At 44.5% G+C, this 25,787-nt stretch overlaps 1 protein-coding gene across 9 annotated transcripts in view; it reads left to right on the top strand.

The window, feature by feature from the left end:
• Positions 1-1,381: 1,381 nt before the first annotated feature.
• Positions 1,382-25,787, top strand: part of LOC107314702 (protein tyrosine phosphatase receptor type J) — a 63,492-nt gene continuing 39,086 nt past the window's right edge. For 7 of the 9 annotated variants that reach the window (XM_015864224.1, XM_015864227.2, XM_015864229.2 and 4 more), the window contains exon 1: positions 1,386-1,549. In XM_015864224.1, the coding sequence (XP_015719710.1) occupies positions 1,487-1,549 (63 nt within the window). In that variant the 5' untranslated portion in view covers positions 1,386-1,486. Of the gene's footprint in view, positions 1,550-18,881; positions 19,060-25,787 lie in introns of those variants that run through there. The other 2 variants (XM_032444883.1, XM_015864222.2) reach the window with 2 other exon arrangements.

The following is a 25,787-nucleotide window of genomic DNA, read 5'->3' as shown; positions in this document are numbered from 1 at the left end:
CCTTCTCTGTCAGGTATTGGACATAGGAGTAGTTGTGAGAACTCAGCCACAAGTATTTTATGAAAAAGTGATTATCATGAACTCTGTATAGGCTGTGCATGAAAAGCTCCACCAGCTCTACTGGATCCAGACAGACATGCTTTGGCAAAAGAGGTTTGGTTTGTTGCAGGAATGATACAGCTGAGCAGTTTCTGGGGCCAGGGAGTGATGTAGCATATGAAGTGCAACACTTGCAACTTCAAAGTTGGGGTATATGGCCTACAGAGGAAAGAAAAATGAGAGAATACTCAGATGTTTGCAGATGAGAACACCAACTTCAGGATTCTTATAAATTTGAACAGGTCAGAATTCCAATTCTTGCTGTCTCAGTGCATTTCGTTTTTAATGTCCCTCCTCAGGGTGGGATGTCACTGCTGCTTAAATCAGCAGAGGGATTCTCACTGAATTTTGGCACTAGCTGGGTTAGTTGGTAGGCTGTTGTACTGGAAAGGCGTGCAATTAAAAACACCACAGTGTTCTCACTCTTAGAGCTGAGGATGATCAAGTATGACTGCTCAAGTGAGGTCCCACAGCGTAACCAGGATCTGAAGCTGTCAAGGTAGCTGGTTGTATTTTAGATGCAAGTGAAACTCTGCCCAGGCAGAAGCTACAGTTCAGCAATTTAGAGCCACCGGGGCTCTTTGCAGGCACACCAGGGGGTTTGAGTCAGAGGTGGAATTTCCAAATTGTAGGGTTTGATCTGCTGAGGTAACCTCAGCATAACAACTTCACCACAGCCAGTGAGACTTCTGGCAGCTGCATGGTTCACCAGTAAGAGTCTTCAGCCAGACGGTAATTCCCGTGTGCCTCGTTCTGAATGGATAGGATAGATAAGACAGCTTTATGAATGGGTTGCATATAGTGCTTGTTTCCTCACTTGAGTGTGTCCCAAGGATTTTGAAAGTAATTGGCTATTTCCTCCTAGTCTTGTTGGTACGAAGGGATGTCCTCCTCCCGCACCAACTCCAAACTTGCGAGGAAGTGAAGACAGCGTTCCCATAACCAAAGGGAACCGTCCGTGTTTCTCACTTATCTGAAATGAATGAATTTCGGAGCAGCGCTCGAAGCCCGGGCAGTAATCGGGGTTATCAGAGTGACGGGGCTCGGCGATGCCGGGCTCCGGGAAGCTTTCGGAGGCTGCCGCTCCCTCGGCCGTCCCGGCGGGGTCTGTGATGCCGGGAGGAGGGGCCGTTTAGGCCTGGGGGAGGCGGCCCTTTCCGCCCCCCCCTGCCCGCCCCGCGCAGGGTTTCCCCCGGGTGGCGGCGGTTCCCAGCTCCGCCCTCAGCCGCGGAGCGCGAGTGGGAGGGCGCGGCGCCGCCGCCGCCTGGGAGGGCGGCGCAGGGGTGGGACGCCGGGCGGTGCGGGGCGCGCGGCCCGGCCATGTCTCCGGGGGAGGCGGCGTCGGGCTGAGCGGCCGTGTGCGCGGCGGGGATCGTTGTCCGCCACCATGAGGCTGCTGCCGCTGCTCCCGCCTTGCCCGCTGCTCCTGCTGCTGCTGCTGCCCGCCGAGGTGAGACCGCGGCTCGGGCTCGGGGGTCCGTCCGTGCTGCCCGCAGCCCGAGCGCCGCACCTGCCCCCGCGGGGAGGCCCGTGGCCGCGGGCAGGTGTGCGGCCGGCGGGCGGCTCGGGCTTTGTCCCGCCGAAGCCGCCCGCGGAGAGGCCGGGGGGCGCCGCGGCGCGGGCCGGAGCTCACCTGGGGCCGGCGGCGGCCTCCCCACGGGGTCCGAGCCCCGCCCGGCGTCGCTTTGAGGGGCGGCCGCTCGTCCACGCCGCCGGGGATGCGGAGGAGGCGGGAGCCGGCGGAGCAGCCCGAGCGGAGCGTGCTGCGGGAGTCCGCCTCGCCGGCAGCTGCGTTACGGAAAGCGGGGACGGCTGCCGTCCTCTCGCTCGGTATTGCAGCCTGCTCCGGTCGCGAGCCCGCTGGTTCATTAGCGATGTTGTTCGCTCTTCTCCCGTGCCGGTGATGCGCGTCGCCCGCTGGGCTATGGCTTTCGAGAGTGATTTGCGGGTATTGCACAGAAAAATCGTGCCGGGGCGTGGAGGGAGCGGACCTGGCAGCATCTGGCTGCGGGTCAGTCGGAGGCCTCCGTCAGCACGGCTGTGCTTCATTCAGGCCTCCTCCCTCGGTGCCGGAGCACATGCCGGCCGTTCTTCCAAGAACACCTTTTGGTGATGTAAGTCGCAGTCCCTTGCCAGGTGACGCGCCCATCGTGGCATGGCACAGACTTTCACCCCCTCCTCATCTTGGCTAATGACTTTCTAACGTTGCCATAGGTATGCACTGTGACTGCTGCAAACTCTGATGTTTCAGGGCTCACTGAACTTTTGCTTCCAGAAATACTGGCTGGGCTGCTCTGCCTCAACAGCTTCTCCTATGGAAGTGTGAGTGTGTGTGGGTATGGACCAGAGTGCTTGGTAATCTGTGGTGACAGTTCCCCCCGGCTTATATTTCAGTCCCACCCTGACAGTCACAGAATAGGATTATACCACTGCTATATTTTTAGCTATTTCTTTTCCAGTCTCACATTGGTACTCACTCATGATTGCAGACGATGTGTATCCTAAATCATTGCTTCCTCCTTGTCTTTCATTCAGCTTGAGCACCTTGCTCTGTAGTCACCTGGATGATGGAATACTGTTGTTCTATCTCTGCTTTGCTATTGTGCCAGGCTTGGAAATCTCAGTGTCATGGTCTGACAGTGCTGAAGGCAGCAGGTTTTGACGGCCTTGATTGTGATGTTAGACATACCTGTGAACATGAAGGCTTATGCCACACCTGCCCTCTTGATACTTGTCAGCACCTTGGGAAGTTTTTATCCATAGGGGCAACTGCTTGGTCTCCTGAGAGAGATGGCGGGGGGGAAAAGCCTTTTAGGGGTGGGAACTGAGTCCTTGCTGATGGCATGGTTGTGAGGAATCATTCTCTTGTTTGAATTAGCTTAATTTCAGTTTGGCACTTGTGGTTCAAGGGGGGTGACGTGTGCATGATAGGCTTGTTTAATATATTAATGCCAGCAATAAGGGTGCAGAACAAAGCTTTGGAGGGAATGATTGCTCAACATGTGGTTGGTCTTGCTGCCTGTTCCATCCAAATGGTGTTCATGTGTTCTTGTCCTTTAAAAGTCAGGATGGCATCTAATAGAGAACAGTTTTTCTTACTGTGGTTGGGTTCTTGGCACAGGTTGAGGCAGATGTCGGAGCAGGCTGATGTCATTCATGGTGTGGTGTGTGTGTGTGTGCAGGTGTAGGGATGTGGCTTGGGACTACGTAGGGAGTTACCCAGCTGATGGCTGAGGAAGGCTGCAGCTGGTGGGACCATCAGGCACATGCCATGAGCAGGCCTCACACATTGCCACTGAGAACTACCCCTTGTCTACAGCCTCCCTATGAGCCCACGAGAGGAAAGGCAGCGAGTCGGGTGGCTCAGCTGGATCTGGCCTCTGTGTTTCCTCAGATGACAGAGGTGGGGTTGGTGAGGGCACAGCACTCCTAACACAGACAGCATTGTCAGCCCAGCACACGCAAGGGCTGGGAAACGTCCCGTGCTGTGGAACGGCTGTGTCACAGCAGCTTCTCAGTGGTGTGACAGGCATATGATCTTTCTGTGGTGCCTTTTACTCAAGGATAAACATCTTCCCTATTTTTTAATTTCTTAAGAAGTTACAAAATAATGGTCAAGGTTGGAATTTCTTAAAAATAAAAACAAAAGGAAGGAACCTAGCTTTGTGCTTTTGTGTGGGACAGTGATTTGGAAATGGTCCTGTTAGTGAGATGGCAACGTAACATCCACTGCTCAAAAGTAGTAGACTTTTAAGCTCCAGTATTTTTGTTTTTCGTTTGGAATTACAAATGCTTCTTATGCAAGCCTTGATGGCCTGCTCTTACCATGTATTTCCTGCACAGAAAGTCTCAGTAATGCTGCGTGAATCCATTGCATAGGATTATGATTTAATTGCTGATTTGAATGTCCAGCTGAGGGGTTTAAATGATGCACCATCATGTTAAAATGTGCGCTTGCTATGTATGTGTTGCACGTCAATTTCTTTCCACTGTATGTTGGTCATTGTTAATCATCCTTGTTGAGCCTTCTATTAGATGAAAATCTACCTTTTAGTTTTAGTAAAATTATTCTAAGTAATCCTCATCACATAAAAGAAAAAATGTATGTTAAAATAAATGCAGTTTATGGAAATTTTTAGCAAATACTTTGTCATAGATTTACCTATTTAGAGCTTTGAAAAAGACTGAAGCTTGAGAAGTATGAGGCTGCCTACCTGCTGCTGTGGACAGACTTCTGAAGTAAAACCTTTAACAACCACCATTAGCAACACAGCTCTGGGCATCCCTGATCTGGAGACCTGAGCATGCCTGGAGTCAGGACATGTAGGGCAGAATGAGAAGCTGTGTCTCTGAACTGTGTTCGCTTGTGTCAGAGGAGCTTGGAAACGTACTTCTTATCTGTCAGGACAGGTTGTTTTCTGTGCTGACTGATGGCTGATGCTGAAATGCACTTCCATTCTTGTACTGAGCTGCAGTATAGGTTTGTTTCAAGAGCGTCTGTACATTCAAAACAAGGACAGTGTGAACACCTTCCATAGCACACAATAAAGGCGTTGCTTTCCACGTGCAGTGGATGTGTGCTGTGCCTGCATATTGCAGCACGCTTAGTTGGATTCCAATACTTGGGTTTTAGTCTCGAGCCAGCAACGCACAACAAGATATCTTCTGCATATTAGAGATCTGAATTCAGGCCCACAGTGGAAATGTTGTCTGTGCAAACAGCCACGCTATTATTAGTACTTCCTCAATTATGTGAGCTACATGCCAGGCTTTGTTGAGGATTTTCATGGCATGTAAATTTTTTTGGTTGGAGTTACTAAATATGAGAGAAATTGCTACTGTTTTAAATGTTTTGGTTGCTTACTGCGGAGGGCTGGATTCTACTAACCCATACCACTTTAATTTGTGCACCTCCATCTTCCTAGTGGAATTATAGTGTATCATAGGACGAGTATTTCAGCAGTATCATAGAGTGATGGGGTACTGGGAATTCAGTGTTTTCAGGTATGAAACCCATCTCAAGTCATTTTTCTTGCTTTCTTGCTTATTTGAAAGAAAATTCTTTCTGTGAGCAAAGGAGAGGAAAGCCATTGAATCAGCCAGTTGCGGCACAGCTGGTTGCTAGCCTGATGTGACTGCTTTTTGTCAGACTCCAAAATTTGAATGTAAATAGTACCCTGAACATCATTAAAGGTCACTGGGAGGATAGGAGGAGCTAGCTGAATTTTCTTCAGCAGAAAGGGCCTACTGCTGGAGAAAGAGATCCTTGCCTTAAATAGAACCATCAGTAGGAAATTAGATTTCAGCAGATGACTGCAGAGGAGGACTCTAATTGTGGTGGGATACAGCAAGTGAAGGTGAGCGTGTGCTAATGCAAAACGTTAGAAAGCAACGTGTGGGGAAGGAGGTGATCAGTGTGTGCAGGAAGAGAAGAACAAAACAGATGCTCTGAAAAACTGCACAAAGGCTTTTCTCTGAGTGCTTTCCAGCTGTTTCCAAATGTATCTGCAGCTGAACAGGCCCCTACTAAACCAAAATTCCTGGAGAAAACCCGAGATCAAGTGGGAAAGGTATTTCTGTAATCCAGCAAAGAATGGACACATCCGTGTCAGAACAGAGTTGAATCAATGAAGTCATGGCTCATTTAGTTATCTTCTGAGCTGCTGGTGAGCACTGGTTGGAAAAGGCAGGCAACACAAAACTGTAGCAGTCACAGTCTGATGCTGTTGGTATTTGGAACCTCACTGAATGCTTTTATGTTTTTTTTCCTACTACCATCAGCCAATTGGAAGAACCTGTCATTATTAGAAACCTGTAGTGCAGCCGTCACTCTTTTCCCACTGAGACACTCTGGGCCACGTAAAAAAGCCTCTGTCTCCACCTGCAGAAATTAGAAATGTAACGGAAGAAAAAGAGACTGTGCTTTCATCTGTGTCTCTGGGTAGTGGAAATTGTAACTACAGCTACATCCAGAAGTAGGAACAGTACCAAGCCTGCGGGGGCTTTAACTGGTCTTTGCTTAACCGTGCTCCACTTGTGGGCAAGAAGAGTAAAGCCTGCATCTGAAATGAACCCTGTGCTGGGGCATGTCAAGAAGTTTCCCTTATTTTTAGCTTCTTTTACACTGTCTTCTTCTACCTCCCATTTGTTTGGTGTGCTTCTGCCTTTTCTGACTGATTCATACTGTTCTAACCAAACTAAATGAGTAAAAGAAATACCCACAGTGCCATTGATGAGCTCTCAATGTGTGCAATGTTTTGGTCACATCTCTTAAAAAATGTTGGGGTTTTCTGTTTTCTTTATTGGAAAGACTTTGTGGTCTTTTGGTTGATTGGTTTGGTTTTGTGGTGCGCAGGACAGTGCTGTCTACATACCATAGTACTGTTTTCTTCTTACTGTGTGCCATATGGGCCAGAGACAGAACATAAGGAATAATTTCTGTGAAATTCCACCCCCACTGAAGGTAAGAAACTTCTGCTTCTAAGCCTATAAAATCATCAAGGAAAGACTTGACCCTTGGTCTGAAGCTTTGTTGTAAATTGCAGTCTGTTTATTGTAGCCTGGTAAGCAGATGCTGTCTCTTAGCTCTCTTGTTTGACACTGTTGCATTGAGGAATGAGTGAGGGTGGCATCTGGTCCTGGCTCTGTGTGTTGCTCTCACCTGAGCCTGGGGGTGCTGCAGCTCTCTGCTGCCTCAGCTCAGGTGAGGGGTGAGACGTAGGTGTCTGAGAGCTTTTTCTTGTTAGGATTTTACAGTCTGTATCAAAAACACAGATGGCTCTGTTACGAGATGCCTTCACAGATTAATTATTCACTTCCTTTTGGCAATATTCTCAGAGGTTGGTTTTGTTACCTGCCAAGCCTGCAAAGGGTTGCAAGTTGAGCCGAGCCTCATCAGGAGTGCTCCTTAGAAAGGGGTTATTTGTGCAAGCGGCTTTTGTGAAATAGCTCGTTCCTGTTACTGGGGAGCATAGCTTGGCATGTTCTGAGGGCTTCGAGTGTATCTTCTGGTGCCTCTACTCATACTGGTTCAGTGGAATTATTTTGTACTGCTTATCAAGATGAATCTTGCATAGTTTTGGACAAATTTTTAGATGGGTGGTAAGACAGGGAACAATCCATACATCTATGAAGAGCCCTGGTCAAGGTTATGCCAACACAGCTCTTGCTTGTTTGCTGATGGTTTGTGTCTGCAGAGGGAGGTGGCTCTGGAGAGTGTTTCTCACAGGAATGTGGGTGACTTGTTTCTTCATTCCCCATTACTGAGAAGCTTAAGCTGAGAGCTCTCATTATTTCCTCATGTGCTTTGTTTCTGTTAACTTCTTAATACATTTCTATGTTTATCTTCTTAGGTTCCCACACGAGCAGGTCACTATTAGCACATCTATATCTGCATACCTGATTTTGAGTCTTCATTTTCAAATTGGGATTTTTAGGGACTCTGTCGCTGGAGTCATAGAATCGTAGACTGACCTGTGTTGAAAAGGACCACAGTGATCATCCAGTTTCAAATCCCCTGCTATGTACAGGGTCACCAGCCAGCAGACCAGGCTGCTCAGAGCCACATCCAGCCTGGCTTTTCAATGCCTCCAGGATGGGGTATCCACAGCCTCCTTGAGCTACCTGTTCCTATGTGTCACCAGAGCCCAGTGAACGGCAGGAGGGTGCCCAGGAGCAGACTGGGAATGCTCTGCGCTCCCTGTAAGACAGGAGGATGCTTTGAAAGTGATGGGGCAGGGGGCAGTGGCCAAGGAAAGATACAGGTTAGTGTTGGGGCACACCAGTCTACGTAAACAGTATTTTATGTCCTGACAGCTCTTTCTGACATCAAGACGTAGCTTTGGCTGAGAAAGCACTGAGCTCTTACCATGCGCTCTGCAGTGCAGGTGGAAGATGTGCACGTTGGTTTTGCCGTAGCAGAGTGTAGCTGTGTGACTCAGCCTTGCCAGTGCTTCTGGCACAGCACTGGGTGTGCCAAGGTTTCAGTGCACTTTTCAACGTTAAACTGTGACGCTGTTAAGAAAACTGGCGTGAAGGAAAAAAACAAAACAACACGGGTGCCTGTGGTAGGCATTACATTTACGTATGCAAAATTGTGTTGTGCTAGTAAGGAAGTTTAACAACAGCCTGGGTTTTCCTTCTGCTGTGATTGTGCTCAGTTGTTCTGGCTTGTACTGCAGGAGCTTCATGTACTTATAAATAATCAAGGAGGAAATGAACGATGTTAAATCGGCAGCATCCTTTTAGGACATGAAATTCAGCTTTCTTTTATTATTTTTCTCCAGTGAAAACAAGCATAGGAGTTCTCATGTTTTCTTGATACTGCATGTAGAATCATCCATTTATTACAGAATGTAGACTTAGGGGATTATTGGCAGCATATGGCTTCTGTGATATGTGAATTATGTTTTCTAAGTCCCGGTTTTCTTTCAGCCTCCTTGCAGGATCAGACACTTCTGACAGCAGTCTTAGAGCTCCATATAAAACAACATAATTGCTTCTGGTCATGATACCAGGGCAGTGTCTGTTTGCAAAGTAGACTGTACCTGATTAACCGAGTTTCACTTTCTGTAGATCTATAGTTTAATGCAGTTCCCTTCCCACGGTCCCTAATGTGCATCTTAAACTAAACCAAAAAAAAAAAAGAAAAAAGAAGGCCTTTCTTTGGGGAAGTTTGTCATCTTTATTTCAGTTTGCATAATTCTTTGCGAGGGGAATTCACCTCTGCAGGGTAGCTCTGCACAGCTGGGCACAGGGGGAAATAAGCAGCACAGAGATGAAGTCAGGATCTGGCCTTTCTAGCTGGCATGCAGTAGGCATATGAGTTAGGCTCAGATTCCAATGGGCTTATCTAAGTACTGGAGAAAGGAGACCGAGGTGCTTTCGCATGAGATAGACAACATGACTACCTGCAGAATCAAAAGATGTTCTTCTTTCAGACTCTGCGGTTTGAAATCCAATCTCTAGAAATATTTTTGAGCTGAAAAACTAGAAAAGGGAAGATGGATTTTTTTTGAAGTCCCTAATAGACAGGACGGTTATTTTTTCTACCAAACCTTGAACTGATTCTGAATTTCTTCTTCCAGCAAACTGAAAGCACGCTGTTACACTGAATGTGTTCTTTTGAGTTATCAATCATAACTGTATTGTCACAGCTGCATTAAAATATTACAGACTATTTTGAAGTTCATGCAAAGCATTCACAGACACTGGTATTATGAATGTGTTAACTCAAGTTCGGTTTTAAAATACGAGTGTGGCGAAGGGCACGGCTGTAAGATCTGGAATTGGATCTGTTGGCTCTTTGTCCTTTCATCTCTGTGACAATACAGGTAATTGTATGCATTTAATAAATCTCAACAATACTTCCCTTTGTTTCCATTAAAAAAAAACTCCCTTTGTCCGTGCCTTTTATCGAGGACTTCATTTGAAGATGTTAAAATTTGGAGGAGGTATTTAGAAATAAAAAAGCTGGGCAGCTGACGGATTAAAAAAAAAATTGCTCTGAATCCATTTGCAAAAAGGCATTTTTTCCAGCTGAACGGTTACAGATGAAATACTGTTCTAAAGTGTTTAGCTATTCCTTTATAAGATTTTAATAGCCAGTGTCCTCCGGCATCACGTCAGTGTGTTTTTATCTCGTCGTCTCTTTCTTCAGTCGTAATGGCTTTTCATTATTGCTGGAAGGTAGTTGGTCTAAAATATGAATGTCTTAACATTGGGGTATTTTTATGTGGATTTGAGACTATGTAATGAAAGTGTAATTGCTTCTGTGCTTTTATTGTGAACATGTGCCCAATTCTTCTGTGGCACTGCAAGTTCTGATCTCTGCTCTGCACTCCATGTAAAAGATCATCATTAAAGCAGCAAATAACAGGATTTCATGTTCGTGAAATGAAAGCTTAAAAAAGCTAGGAAAAAAAGAAGCAGTTATCATTAGCTGACTTTTTAATCGTATAACCTAGCCCTCAACCAAGCTATATATACCCTCGATGATTGTAGCATAGAATGAGTTTATTGTACTCTATATTAAGGAAACTTTCTTGCTTGCAATATTTCAGAAAGTACTGGCACTGCTAGTGAGAGTGTATGTGTTGAGCTCTCGCCAGCAGCAAATATTTGCAGGTGGATGCAATATCTGGAACCGCCTTAAGCAGTACTCATTTCCCACTACTACAAGACAGACCTACGATATGTGGTTTAACTGGTATTTAACTATTGTCTTCTGACTCAGTCTTCATGCTTTTAAATGCTGAACTATTTCCTGGTTCAGTGGGAGAAGCATACGCTGCAGGATAAGTGAACAGAAGGCCAGAGCTGGCAATTACTGACTACATAGCAAGCTTTTCCTCTTGCTTTACTCCTGCAACCTCCTGGTAAAATGAATCCTAGGTCTCCTTATGGTTAGGATTTTGCTGCAGAAGTAGAAATGGAATAGTTCTTTTCTAAATTACTGCAAGTTTGAGCAGCCTACAAAATTAAAATACATTTTAAGTGTCTTTTTCACTTGTGCTGCTTTGTTTATTTATCTTGCAGGAAGGTACTTCTCTTTCATAGAATGAATCATAGAATGGCCTGGGTTGAAAAGGACCATAATGATCCTCCAGTTTCAACCCCCTGCTATGTGCAGGGTCACCAGCCACCAGACCAGGCTGCCGAGAGCCACATCCAGCCTGGTCTTGAACGTTGCCAAGGGATGGGGCATCCACAACTTCTCTGGTGGAAGTTCTGGGTGATTCACAAAAGAGCCCCCCCCCTCCATCCTAGCAGACCCACTGCCCACTTGTTGTGCTGTTATGAGACATAAGGTCATTCCCTATGACCTTTACCGTGCTCTGTAAGGTTATGCTTGCGTGCAAAATTCTGTGCAGTGCATTTATGGTTCGACCTGTGAGCAGTATGTGTGGTGTTTATTGCTGTGCCTGCACTTAGGGCTGCTCAGAGCAGCTGACACAGTCCCTACTTGTTTATTTTTCAGCTCCTTTTAAAGATAAGAAGTATAGTAAGTTGCAGTGTCTAATTCTTCCACAGACCAGTTGCTGCCAGTGGTGGGGTGATGCCCTGCACTCCTGTTTCTGCAAAGTTGGCCGCAGAAATGAAATCTGAGATTCTCTTGGAAAAGAAAAAAGGGATGTAGAAAAGAAACTGAGGATCTTATGTGCTGAGGTTCATTTAGAGTCATTTCTACGTATTAGTTACTGCTGCATTCAGATGGCTTCATTTCAGCCGTGTTAATCTGAGATTTGCAGTAAAACCTGGTTAGCTGAACATTGTGTCTCCTTCTATGGAACAGTGTGGAAAAGATAAGAGAGAACCAAACTTCAGTTTCCCTTTTGAGCAATAGCCTGTTAATGTTCACTGTACTGAAACAAGACATTTGCTGCTCCCACTTCCCGGGGATGTTGTAGGACTTCTGAAATGCTGCTAGAGGTTTGTGGGTTAATGACTGAGATCTCTTAGGGCTTGTGGTAGAGTGTGATTTCCACATTTGTCTGAGGGCAGAGGAACTGACCTGACCCCCAACGATGCGGATCACACTTGTCATTGCAAGCTGCAAGGAAGCGAGATATGATGTGGTGCCTTTCCTTCTGCCAGCTGAGCAAACTGCTGGCATCTGAAATGGCTCTGATTTCCAGCTGTGCTCTGACGGTTAACCAGATTAAGTTTCACAGTCTCCCACGTGTGGAGGTTCAAGCTCTTGGGGCAGGTTCCCTGAGCCGTGGCTTTGTAAACCAAGGCAAGGTTTCACATGACCACTGGTCAAAGTAATCTCCAGTTGCTGCTCATTGTGTCTTCTCTTTGCACATTCTTCCCTCTTGTTGTTCTGGCTGTGTTTTGGAGGTTGTCAATGCTGTGCACTTGTACACAGCTAGTGATAAAAGATCTCTGGCAATAACTTCTTTAAATATGTGTATATATATATATATATATATCTTTCTCAGTTGCCAGGTGCATGTAGGAAGTGAGCGTAGTGCCCCTCTGCATCTGTCTCCACCAGGGTTCACTTCTGCCATGAACTGTCACAAATAAGAGCTGAAGGGAAAAAAAAAATAAAACAATCTTTGCTTGCACAACTTCCTGCATCCTATGAATACAGTATTCCCTTTTGGTCATGAATGGGTTATAAATCAGACAAAAGCTGGGTTGTGGGGTCTCGTCCCATTCTCCTCTGAGTGAATTGGTTAATTATTGTGGCTTTGTAGATAGGAGAAGCATTTCTTGCAGCAGGCGCAGATGGGGAAGGCTTTCTTGTGCTGTGAGATAGACATTCACCTCTAGACACAGGGTAGCCTGTGGTAAATAACTTGATGCTCTGGAAAAGGGGATGGGAGCGTGACTGAGACAGTATAGAACCTTGGCAGGCGCTTAGTGGCCTGTGATGCTGAGTCTGTCTTGGAGCAAATCTGAGCTGTGAAACAGCTCCCCAGAGCGATAGGAGCAGCAAGGGGAGTGGAGGGGCTGGGGGAGTAAGCTGCACCTGCAAGCCTGTCAGATCCTGTTGAGAAATGGGGACAAAGCCAACACCCATTATACTGAAATGATGGGAAAATCAATATGTTGGTGGCTGTCATCAGACTGCTCTGGCTGCAGATTGTGTGCATTGTACATAAAAAACAAACCTAGTTGTTGCCTTTAATTGCACAGCTAATGCTTCTTTTTGCTGAGGAAAAAAACCCACGGTTTGTTTACGGGTGTCCTGTAGCATAATAACTGGTCTGTGGTTTGTAGGAATTGGGTGGTGTTTGGAAGTATCTGGCTTGAGATGTTTCTATCCCTTTTTTAATGTATTGAAGGGAGCAAAATGAGAACCAGGAGTGGGCACAGCTGAGGACGCAAAAGGAAGTGTATGGGAAACTAATTGAGTTTGGGGCATTAGCACTATTTCAACATGGCCATCTCGAGGAAACCAAGAGCAGAGACAGAAGTTTCTGAGGAAAAGGAAGTAGGGTGCTGGGGAGGATGATGAGTAAACACAGAGCGTCCACGAGGAGCAAGACTTCAGGAGCCTGCGTAAGTTAACAGCATGCATCAGCTGTTGAAGCAGTGCCCAAGTATGCGCTGTTTCATTACAGAAATGAACACGGTTCAGCTCTCTGAAATAAACCGTCCAGTCCCCCCCCCCTTCTTTTTAATTAGTTCCTGTTGGGATGAGACATCTCTTCCTGAAATGAGAGAGAGGTAAAATTCAACCCCCACCCACAGCCCTTTGCGCTGTTGACAGCTGTGATAATATGACACTATTGCCTGTAATTTGGATACTTCTTAAAACTGGTAGGAAGCATTTCTAGGAAGCTAATGCTGAACTTGTAAACTCACGTAGCAGAAGCCTGCAAGTCATATGCTGCTAATTATAACATGGTGGTGGAGATCAGTATCTGCTGACAGTCAAAGCCACCCAGTGAAGAGTGGGGTAACCTTGCTTATTGTTGTGGCAATGCATATGAAGGCAGTCTCTATTCTAAGATACCTGAATTTGTGTTGTTTATTTAGGGAATGATTCTGTGGCAGCAAAACCTGGCACTCAAAAGTTAGAGAAAGTCAGAATTCAAGCTGCCCATTTAGCTTTAATCAGTGCCCTTGGTGGTGGCAGGGCACAGGGCTCACACTGCTCTCTTTCAGCCCTACTTGCCTGCCTTTGCTAAGTGCTAGCTGTCTCATCAGAGAGAATTGCTGGGGAAGCGTCACCCTGCCGGGATACAATCTGTGATAAAGATGCAAGATGTCTCTGTGCAGCTCCCCTAGTACAGCTTTGCCAAAAGGCAGGGCCCCTGCTTTTGTTTTAAAGTAGCTTTCTAGCTGAGGTAAGCACCAGCCTGGCCCAGTTAAGGGGTCTTTGCAACCCAGTGTAAGGTTGGTGAAGCCAAGCTCTAATGTTGCCCTGCCATGGTCCAGTATTCAGATCCTTTCACTCTGAATTCTGTTGTATGTGCCAGATGACCCAATTAAGGCTCATAGAAAGTGGAATCTGGAGCCATTCTCTAAAACCTTTGAGTTTTTTTCATGCAGGTAAAGATGGTCTTATAGCGATATGCTGGTTAATAAACGAAACACTCAGTTGCCCCATGTCTTCCTTGTGTCTTCCCAAGTGCAATGAGTGAGTCATTTTGGTTGCAAATCCTGCCCCGATGGCCTTCATCTCTTACACTGTCCATTGTGTAGAAACATGGCAGGTTTTTTTGTTTGTTTGTTGTGGGTTTTTTTGTTTTTTTAACTTTAGCATTTTTGTCATTGGGAATCTTCACTATTATCTCTTTTGAAAAAGGCTGTTCCTGGGAGTCACTCCTATTCTTTACACTTCTCTCTTTCTGTCCTTTCCTGCCCACGTTTCAAATCAGGTTTGAGTTCTGTGGGTGGAGCAGGTTTTAGTGATGTGGAGGTGATGGATGGTTATATGCCATGGTGATGAGGCAGAAGTGCCTGTGCTTTTGACAGAGTAGTGTTTGTTGCAGAGCTTGGATTATAAGTGCACATGGTGTGTAGCTCAGCTTCTGTCTAGATTTTCTGTTGTGCTTGTCTTCATTTCTTGATGTATGTGATTAAATTTGTGTTTATTTAGCTTGCTGAGGAGGGTGTTTTAATTGAAAGCAAAAATGAACCATATGCCTTACTTTGCAGCCAGCTCTAATTAAATTTCTTTCTCCTCCCTGATTTGTTTCTCCCTTTGCATCCGTCAGACTTTTTGTGTGAATTTCCTGTTGTTATGATGCAGCCCTATTTTATGATCTCAGAGTCCACTGTGTGCTGGTCAGAGAAGCTATAAAGTGTGATTACAAATGTATTCTTCAAATGGTAGGTTAAATATTACTTCAGCAATTCCTTTGGTTGGTATTTTACAGTGATAATAGAGATCAGTGTTACTGAGCCCTCTGAGCCCACACCAGAGGGCTGTGACACACAGCTTGGGTGTGCTGAGTTTGTGCTGCTGTTTAATTGTAGGAGAACCCTACTCTTAATTTATTGTTCTCTGAAAGTAATTTTTGGTACAAGTCAGTTCAAGGGTGTGTGTGTGTGTGTGTGATCATACATATAGTTGAATATATGAGAAGAAATAAGCCCTTAATGTGAAGTTATTCAGGTTGGTATTAATTGTTGTTTGTTTAGTATTGACTATTGTTTGAGAGAGGCTAAAGGAAATGGAAATGTGTGCTGAGATAATAAGTAGGAGAATTAAAATAATAAGAAAAAGGGGGATAAAAAAGATGTACGTGGCTTAAAAGATGTCCAGCCCTAATGTGATGTTTTCCAAGCACTGGGATTTTCCTTTCTGAATTGAGACTATAAACGAGTATTTTTTTATTTGTTGAGTCTATGAAATAACAGAAAAGAACCATGATAATCACACATTTAACTGTTCCCAAAATACACGTTTCAGTTGTTTTACTTGTCCTTTGTGTTTAAAGAGGAATCTTGTTAAAACAGGTTTTAACTTCTACAGCTGATTAAGGAACGATTAGTCTGACAAATAACCGTGTGATTAATTCCAGGGAGGAAAAATAACTGGTAAATCAAATGGAGAAGTGCTGGATTGCATTCACGTTAAGCACTTAGCAGGAATTTTATCCATAGAGAAAGGCAGTGCTATTTCTCTGGGGCTTCTGTTCCTGCTCAGTGGACCTGGGAGAACATGAACATCTCCTGCCCTGTCTACCTGCATCTCCGCTGGCAGTGCATTACCAGGGGCTTTTCCAGCTCCAGCTTTGCTGCTGCTACTGGTGCTGCAAACATAGAGTGGCTGATGTTGGAGCTCGGTGGGCAGTTTGTTGGCTCAGTAAGGTGTTGTGTGCCTTCAGAGTCCAGCAAACTATTCTCTGAGCCTTCTGGTCACGTATCTGCTTTGCTAGAATGTCATCTTTCTTTCTTTTGGGCTGGGCATACGTTGCTTCCAAATACATACAAAAATACATCACATTGCTTATTTAAAAATCTTTCTTTCCAGAAGGCCTGTGCCAAGCAGCACTGTGCTGGGGAAGTTCACTCGTAACCAGAGGGAATTTGTTACTAGCAGAATTGTTTGTGAGTGAGCAATGGAGATAGTGACCTACAGGGTTTATAAAATGTGGGAATCTGTCTGTCTGGCCATGGCCAGCGCTATAAATAAATGAGAAAGGCTTTTGAAAGATTGTCAGCTTGATGTGCTTTATTTTGTTTCGACGAGTCTCCTGTGCTTCACAGGCTCTGTTCTGTGTGTGGTGCTATTTATAAACGGGCAGAGGAAGAGTCTCTGGGAGGGGGTGATTCACAGACACAAAATAGGGCCATAAACAATGTTAACACTGTGGCATAATCCGATAAAATCAGAAACTTGGACAAAGAGTGCAACGCCGTTCCTTACTGGAGCTGTGTTATGGCAGCTTGCTCTCCCCTTCCCACTGACCTTCACTGACATGCCAAAAACACCAGCTACTTTCATTTCCACAGAGCCCAAGTCATGGTTGCCCATGCTGGCTGCAGAGGGCTGGGGTTTGCAGCCAGAGTGTCAGGAGTCAGGGTGGTGATCAATAGCACTGAGTGTATGCCCAGCCTATGTAGTTCAAGGTAGCTTTGCTACCACTGGGACTAATGTAGGTGCTTTATGTCCTTCCTCTTCTTCATCTTGATTGTAGTCACTGCAGCTTTTCTGTAGAAAGCAGTTCTTGGAGATGTTATTGGAGCTGAACCGTGAGGCACAACATAAGCCACGTGTGTGTTTTGCTTCTAAGCTGTCTGATGGAGGAGAAGTGACTTGGCAAGCTTACCCATGTTGCAGAGCCTATGCTAAAACTCAGGGCTCACATGCAGGTTAGTGCATCGCCAGGACCGTGGTATGTCCCAGTGTGCCCAGCTAGGAATAATTCAGCAAGTTATGGAGGGGGGAGGAGGATGGGAGGGGGGGATAGATGGTGTATGTGCAGAGATGAAAGGAAAAGACTGCAGTGCAGGAATTAAAGATGAAATTGTCTGGTGGGTGGAGATCTCAAAGTGCTTCCTACTTGGAAGCCCGTTAGAGCAAAATCAGAAAGGTATTTCTGAGCTTTCAACAGAGATGAAGAGTGTATTTTTATACAAATGAAAAAAGCCCACACAACCAAATAAAAACACACTGACAGCAGTGTGCACCCATCGTAGGCAGGAAAACCCCATTTTGTGCTTTCTCCTATTATGGGAAGGGTCATTGTTACTTTTTCTGGTAAAGAATCCTTTTTTTCTTTTTTTTTCCCCTTTTTTTTTGACGTCTGTGGGAAAGGAGAATAGTCTGAATTGAGTCTTTGAGATGCTGTATTACAGAGAGTCACAGAAAATGTACTATGCAAATGACTATCTGCCTTATTAGATGCCTCAATAGAGTTCATTGTCTCGATATTGCTATTATTGGAGATGGATGGACACTACATGATTTTACCATCAAGCTGAAAAACTTCAGTGTTAGTCTCATTGCTGGGGTACTAACAGTGCACTGCCTTAAAGGAGAGAATTGAATTAAGGGGATTGAAGGGTCCGTTGCTTTGTCCATTTTAATTTGTCCTTCATAAACTGTGCATCATTTTAGGGGGCCATGACAGCCGGGGTTGTGATGCATAGGCCTAATTTTTTTTGCATCTTTCACTGCTAATAGAAAGCTAACTCTTCTATGGAAAGAAAGTCTGGCACCTGCTGTGGTTTTGACTGATTGCTGTCATGGTGTTGGCCAGCAGTGATACTGGTACCTTCCTCAGGTGGGTGCTGGCCGACTACCAGCGTGGTGTCCCACAGAAGGTGCTGCACCCCCGGTGTCAGCGGCACTGAGCCATGTTGCTCTTCAGCTGGCTCTGTGCCTGGGGCACTGCTCCAGGTCTCTCCCCTGAGCTGGCACAGAGCCGTGCACACTGCCTGGGGCAAAATCTAAACCCTGAGACCTGCTGAAGTCAATCTGTCCAACATCAGAGTCTGCATTGGCCAGGTCTCACCTAAACCTGCTTTTGAGGTCTTGCTTTGGATGTAGAGAGTTGCATTACAAACAGATAAGAAAACTTTTGTAGGTCAGGTGCTTGACTTTACAGCTAACCCACGTTGTGTGGTGTGTGTTTGGTTTTTGTTTTGTTTATCTTTTTCGTAATCCCTCCTCAAGCAGACATGGCAGGAATTTCAGCTATGAAGTTTTCTGAGTGGATGGTCAGCAATGCTTTTTGGGTGTATTTTTTTTTCCTCATGTAAGTTTTCTTTTGTGCTTTCATGGCTGGCTTGATGTGTTGCATGTGTCTACCTCACAGAATGGGAACTTCAGCAAAAATTTAGGCTCAGGGGACGGTATGTTTGCAATGTCTGTGGCCCATCACGTTAGTGAGGATCAGTCATTGAGCCTACAACCTAATGGGATTGGGCTGGACTGCTGCTGTCTGTGGAAAGATGTGTCTCCCCCTGGCAGTTTTGGCTGTCTTAAATCTACCCTTTTATTCATTTACTTCTTGGTAGGGGAAGGGAAAAAACCCAGTTTCTGCTGCTGCTTTATTGTTTTGTTAATATGCATGAAAGCTAATATGTAACTAGAAGATCCACAGAGTAATCAGGAAACAGTGACCTTACCTTGTGTTTGCTTTTCTTTTCGGAGAGGGGGAGGAGAGACTGTTACTCATTAAACAGAAGTTCCTGACAACCCCCAGTGTTGCCCACGAATAACCAACTGGCTCCATTCCATATAATGTCTGCTAAGGTAGCACCTGTCCTGCACTGTGAATTAATAACCAGGGATTTCATTGAGTACACACAGTGTGAGCCACTGAGAAGCTCTCAACGTGCCAAACATACAGACATAAGATTATGCTGAATTTGGAGGCTTTGTTTTGTGTGATTAGCTCATTGTAGAACACCCTAGGCTAGATTCTGCAACCTGTCTGGGCATCACCTAACATTGGTTTCCAAGGATAGTCCAACTGATCTCGTGGCAGAAAACCCTGTTAAAAATGGCAGCAAGAAGCCGCTCTGCTAAATTCTTGAGCCTTTGAGGTGAACTTACCCTTTCTTTCTTTCTTTCATCCCTCACCAATGCTAATAGTGGGTTAATGGCTCTTTCCTCTACTTTCCCTTGTTCTTTAGCAGAACTGCTTGTTTACTCTGAGATCTGCAATTGTTGAGCTAGCTAAATCTGCTCCTTAGTTGCCTTTAAATATTAAGATATTAAAGTTTGTAAGGAAAAACCTAAGCTGTAGTGTAAGGCATATTCTGTTCAAAGTGTTAGTTCAGTGTGGAGTATATTATTTAGCTTTCAGTATTTTGGTGTAGTTTATGAATGTTCAGTCATCTTTCCTTCCTTTTAAATATGTGAATATGCACTCAGAAGTTCTCTGTTTCACTCTTCCAATTTTCCACCCATGATCTTGGGAGGTTAGTTTAGTACCAACATTTATACAGAAAGAGAGATGGACTTACCAGTGACTGCTGTAATTTGTGTTCAATTTGTGTTCATGTTTTCACCGAAGGTTGGGGTCACTCTCAGAACTACAGCTTCTGAGGGTTATCACTTGGAGTAGTCTGTGTGGGGTTCTTTTGGATACTGTTTAAGCAGTAACTTCACATAAATTTCTCTAGCACCTAATCCAGCAGATGTGAAGAAGTCAAGTAGCAGCTGTTCTATTTTTTATTTTTAATGCTGCTTTTATAGTGTTGTGGCTTCTAGCATGATGATTACTCAAAGTTCTTTAAAAAAACATAGCCAACCAACCAGCCAAACAGAAAAAAAAACCACCATCTACATCTTTCTCCTGGAGCTTTTTGGCAGCACTTGGGGCCAAGTCAGCATCATGTTTGCTCTGCATATTCACTCATGTTGCATGTGTCAGGCACAAAGCAGAGAAGGCAGAAAATACTGTAGGAAACAGTCATATATATCAGTAAAGCTGGATGTCTTCCTAGAGCATCATGTATGAACACAGTGTCCTTTCAGTATCTGAAGGGAGGCTATAAGAAAGAGGGGAAGATACTCTTTAGCATGGACTGTTGTGATAGGACAAGGGGAAATGGTTTCAAGATAAGAGAGGGGGGTTAGATTGGGCATCACAAAGGTGATTTTTACAATAAGGGTGATGAGTCACTGACACAGGTTGTCCAGAGAGGAGGTGGTTGACCTGCCCCTGGAGACATTCAAGGTCAGGCTGGACTGGGCTCTGAGCACCTGATCCTATTGTAGGTGTCGCTGCTCATTGCAGGGGAGTTGGACCAGATGGCCTATAAAGGGTCTCTTCCAGCTCAAGTTATTCTGTGATTCTATGAAAATATTTTTAGCAGGTTAAAATGAGAAGAAAACAAATCCCAATTATCTGTGCAACTTCTAAACTATAGTTTATGCTGAGTTCAATGACTGGAAGGTTATCTTGTGTATTTTCCTTCTACCAATGAAGGGACCTTCAAGAATATGCTGGAATAAAGATTTCAGTACCATGATTTATTCAGTATGTTCAGCTTTTCTTCTACATATTCTCACTCTAGAAATCATGCCTTATTTTTGACTAGCTGTAGAGCACATTTACCATTTCTTAAAATTGCTCACAGATCTATGAAGGGATCCAGTATGGATATTTCTCCCCCCCCCCCCCCCTCCCCCCTTTTTTTTTTCCCTGCATTAAGTATCTGCAGTGCCCTTCCTCTTATAATTTATGTTTCTATTTTCAGTGCCTCTACCTACCCCAGGTGACATTTCCTGCCTTTCCAATGGAAGACTGTGGGTCTGGTTGTCTGGAGAAGTGTGCTCTTACTTCATTTGGTTAATGATGATAGGAAGTAGAATTCTTGGCTCTTCTGACAACTCACTTGCCTGTTCCTTTTCTGTGCCAAAGGAAATGAGTTGTTGGTTTTTTCTTTCTTTCTTTTTTTTTTTTTTTTTTCCCTGCTGCTAGCTTTGCACTTCTGCATGTGACTTAATTTTTTCTTCTTGCAAAGCTGGGTTCTCTTTAATTCTTGTGCTTGACCTGTTGAATCTTAGCAATTTTCTTAAGTCTCCTTACCAACCAGTGGTTTGGAAATGGCTTGTAAAGCAGGGAAAGGTAAATGACCTCACCTTGTCATTGGTGCTTTTGGATCTTCCTTACACACAGAATAGCGAATTCCTCTCCAAGCCTTTGGTGGACCCCAAAAGATTTGTGTTCAGTGATTGCTATAGGTTCACCTTTCAAATATGTGTTGCAGGAAATAGAATTATTGCTTTCCTCTCTGGGAAAGGGGAAGGTCCTTTTCAAACCTCAAAGTTAGATGACAAGGGCAGTGGGTGGGAGTGTTTTTGCCAGATGTGGGCACAGTTTTCAGCAGAAAGGTGCCCCGGGTGCTGTTTCTGGGTGTTACTGAAGTACAGATGTCTAATTTGCATTGCAGGGCAAAAAAGGGGTGCTGAGTTTCCTCCTGCCTTCTGCAAGTTCTGCTGTTCTGAGCTGCTCTGCTTGTCACTTCTGCTAATATTATTGTCCATAGGGTGGAGGGCAGTTTATTTAAAACCAAGTAATTTGTAGCAGTTAATTTCTGCTGTATTTATGACGCTTACTTGAAAAGAGTGTGGTGCCGTTTCTGTTGTGAATAAAACTCTACCAAGCTCTATGAAGCAGTAGTACAGGTATCAAAAATGACATTTTTCATCATGTGAGTCTCTACTGGTTTACTTATTTCAGTTGTTGGTGCTTTCTAGAAATGGTGTACACTGTTAGCAGTGGTAAGGGGAACTAAGTGACTGGATCTATGTGACTTTAGACAAGCGCTTGCCCTGCTTCAGGCCTTCAGCTGCGTCATGTAGGCAGAAGAAAAGGAAGGCAGGTAGGTGGGGAATGGGTGAGTTGTAGTAGTGATGTTCTTGAGATTCCGGATAGATAAAGAACAACCTTCCTGCAGCAGGTGCAGCTTTTTCCTTTATGTTTGCAGGAGGGTGAGGTTTTATGAAACAGCCAATCTGAAGACCATCTACTTCCCCATGGTTATCCTATGACGTGTGCTGTTCTCTATCACTCTGCTGGCCCGTGTCTGACCCTGTGTCAGGCTGAGTTAGATAACTGTGCTGGCAGAGAAGTTTCCTGCCAGCTGAGCTTCTTAAACAAGCTCACCATGTGGCCAGGTGAGTGGCCGTGTATGTGTTTCTTGAATTGACCTTTTGCTTCAGCTGCTTAGCAAGAAGTCAGAAGGACTGGGATCCTTCAGAGTTTTTCAATGAGTACATTTTCCATTCTTGTTGCTGCTTGCAACTGCAAACTGGTTATTTGAAGTTCACGCAGAGGTCGGAACATGGGAATCTACTGGCAAAATCATTTCTTCCTCCTCCAGTTTACATGAGGGAATTAATCTTTTTTCTTACGTTGTTTATTTTATCCATAGACTGTTATCTGTTTCCTCAAACACATTTGGTTTCTTTTGAGGCTTAATATTCTTCTTGTCTCAGACGTTTATTACACATTTTAACAATAAAAAGGAGGCCATTTTTAGAGTCTAATTGTAGTTCTGCTGGCAAGGAGTTATTGCTAGTTAGGAGACTGAGTTTGAGGCCTGTTAGTAAAAGCAATGAAACATGCTACAGAACTCCAAGCAGCTCTGACAGTCTTACAGTACTGTTGTGTGATGTTTTGTCAATATCCTGCCTGTTTGGGCCCATTTCACCTTTCTTTTGTGTTTGTCTGTACCTGCAGATTTTCTTTCTTTCACCAAAGGACCAGCAATAGTAATCACAAGTTGGAGTGGGAAGAACAAAAGTAAACAGAAGTTATGGTCTCCTGCTGCCACTTTCCACTTCTTGCCTCTTTTTCCCTGCTCTAAGAAGTGCCCGACCACAGCATTAATGACCAACCTGTTGCAGAGAAGTACCGTGCTCAGTTGTTCTTAGTGTAAGGAAGCCCTTCTAGGTGTAGTTGGAGGTTAGATCGCCTATCTAGCATAATGTTCACCTAATTTTAATTATGAGATTCCAGTTATTAAAAGAAAAAAAAAAAAGTAGTTTGTGTCCCACGTCTCTTTGGATTATGAGAGGAAATAAGAGCAGCAGATGTCTCTCTGAGTATGCGGACTAAATGTGTTGCTGTATGGAAGTTTGCACACAAATCTAATGATGAGGACCAGTTAGTCACACAAATGTTTGGATGTTTACCCAAAACCAGGGAAGCAAACAGTTCTCAGCTCTGCCACAGCCCTTCCAATATAAAATCCAACTCCTCCTTCGGTGTGCTGCTGCCTTATGGTGTTTAGGGAAGAGAGACAGAGCTTGGCACTCATTTCTCAGTGTATTTTGGTGAATCTTGTGCTAAAACTACTTGCATTCCCATACGCTCCTTGTCTTTCACTCTTCTCTGTGTTTTTTCTTCTAAAATTGAGAATGATTTGGGAAGTGCTGAACTGCCATCCTCGCTCTGCGGCCAAAGCAACAATAAAGGGCAGGAACGTGTCCAGTGACCCATGAAAGCAATAATCCTTGTGAGCAGTTGGTTGGGAAAGTAGGTCACATGTCCTTCTTTTCAGTGTCTGGAGCAACTCTGAAAGTGTATGGCACAAGGGAGAGTCAGTGGATGTAGCTGATTCCTGAGTTCTCCTTGATTCCTGTGTGTGCATCCAGACCCAGAAGAAGCTCGGGGAGTTCATGGCAGAGCTTGTTCCTTGGATAACAGTTGCATGCTCAGGAAAACACCCTGAGCTCCAAAGCCTTAGAGCTGATGTTTTGCTCAGCTCTATCATCGATCTTGGGAATTGGCAGGAAAAACTGAAAAGGGCCACTCCTGATGTCATTAATTTCCATAACTTGTCAAGGCTTAAAGACTTGCTGATTTGTGCTTGCTGATTAGAGTGAACAAACAAGTTTTAAGTTGCTAAATTGTAAGGTCAGAGCAATTAATACACGTAGATATATTTCCAGAGGCTTTTTTATGCTTGCAGAGATAACAAAAATTGCCTGTTTCTGTACCAGCGGTGATAGAAATCTTGCTTAAATAAACTGAAATGAAATACAAAGAACCTTTTAAAAACAAAGCGTGGAAGGAAGGGGCAGCAATTTATTGGCTTTTTGTGTTGATAGCATGCTAAGCACACAAGCAGGGAGCAAGTGACTTGAGAGGGCTTAGCTCAGGGTCTAGTTCAATGTCTTTTCTTTAAAGTGCTACTGTGTCCTTAAGAAATATGAGTTCTTTTGCCTGGATGCTATTAAAGACCTCTCTGCTAAGATGTACGCTTTGGTTAAATGCTGTAGAAACTGAAAGCCGTTAAAATAGTACTGTGTGGTTTAAGTGTGATGTTAACTGAAGAGCATAGGGATCCTCTTGGCTCTGGTATCTGGCCATGGTCAGCAGGCCAGTTAGATGTATTTGTACTTAACTCCTACATTGCCATGCCTATTTTGTGTAAACTCTTCTTCCTGCAATGCAGCTGTAGTTCTTCCATGTGTAATTGCTTTCGTGTCACTCTTCTGTATGAAAATAGACAAGAACGGTTCAGAGCGATTCAGATGTTAGATGATTTTCAATTGTAAGTCTGAATTGATTGAAAAATAACAAAACAAACACAAAGCAGAGTCTGAGTAGGGTAACACTGCAACTTGTCTTGCAAACTATGCGTTTAGTGTACCAGCTACCAAGGCACTGCAGGTAGAAAGTTGTGGCTGTGTTTGGGGGCAACCACAGGACAGCTTCATGGTTGGGACCTGTACAAAAGATGTGACAGTGTTTTTATCACAGGGAAATGCCTGTGCTCTGGTGCAGCATTTTAAGCAGTATACTTGCTATGGAGCTCAGTAAGTGAAATGGCATGTTCAAAAAGCTTTTTTAGATTTCAGTTTTGAAAATGGTTTGGTTTAGAGTGTTGTGGAAAGCCACAAAATTAGCAGAGCAAATAGCGAGGAAATAGTGCTGATAGGTTTCTTTTCCTTACCATAATTATTGCAAATACTGGCTTGTTTAGGAAAAGAAAAAAAAAGAAGAAGAAGAAAAAAAGCCTCACAGTGATGGCTAAAAACTGCAGTAAGAGAGCCTTAGCCGTTAAAGAACTTCTTCATCTGTCCTCATGGTTGTCATGTGCAGTTGTCAGAGGCTGAGTGAAACTCACTTCTGCAGTAAGCCTGAAGTTAGGATTTAGATTACCTGTATTAAAGACTGTACAGCTTCTGGGGAAGGAGAAGCTGAAGCGATGTTTGGACATGATAAGAGCTGGTGCCCCCCAAAATTCAGTTTGTACCAGGTGCGAAGACTCCTGCATGTCACTGGTTTGATTTTAGCTGTTCTTTTAATTATGGTTACTTGGAATCAAAATATATCTGATGCTCTAGTTCTGTTCCAGTGTTCCTTTGCCACATGCTCAGTGCCCAGGAGCTTGCAGTTGTTTGGAGGCAGACTGTTACTTTAAGAAAGACCTCGATAGTTGAAATGCTGAAAGCTGCAGGCTGTGTGACGCTGGGATACGTGGGGAAAATGAAGGTCAGAGAGGTCCTTTCTGGATGGCTTTCAGAAAAAGACATTTCTAAGTGATTCCTGCTTTTCTCCCTGGAAGAACAAAAGCTGTGTTCCCTGCTGCTTTTGCCCCATAGCCAAAATTTTGCAGGCATTTTGGGGGAAGCAGAAATGTGCGTGGTGAATGGCTTTGGCACCTAGTCCAGCCCTACCATAGATGTGCTTTCTGAAGAGATGCTGTTTGCAGCAGTTGGAGAGACCAAACTGAGCATATGTTTCTGGATCTCCTGACACTTGTTGAAGCTTGCTGACCAGCCTGCTGGTCAGTTTGCAAACATAAGG

This window comes from Coturnix japonica, chromosome 5 (assembly GCF_001577835.2).
Source record: "Coturnix japonica isolate 7356 chromosome 5, Coturnix japonica 2.1, whole genome shotgun sequence".
In the NCBI taxonomy this organism is placed as follows: Eukaryota; Metazoa; Chordata; class Aves; order Galliformes; family Phasianidae; genus Coturnix; species Coturnix japonica.
Note: the sequence above shows the minus strand (reverse complement) of the source record. Positions and strands in the feature narration are given on the sequence as shown.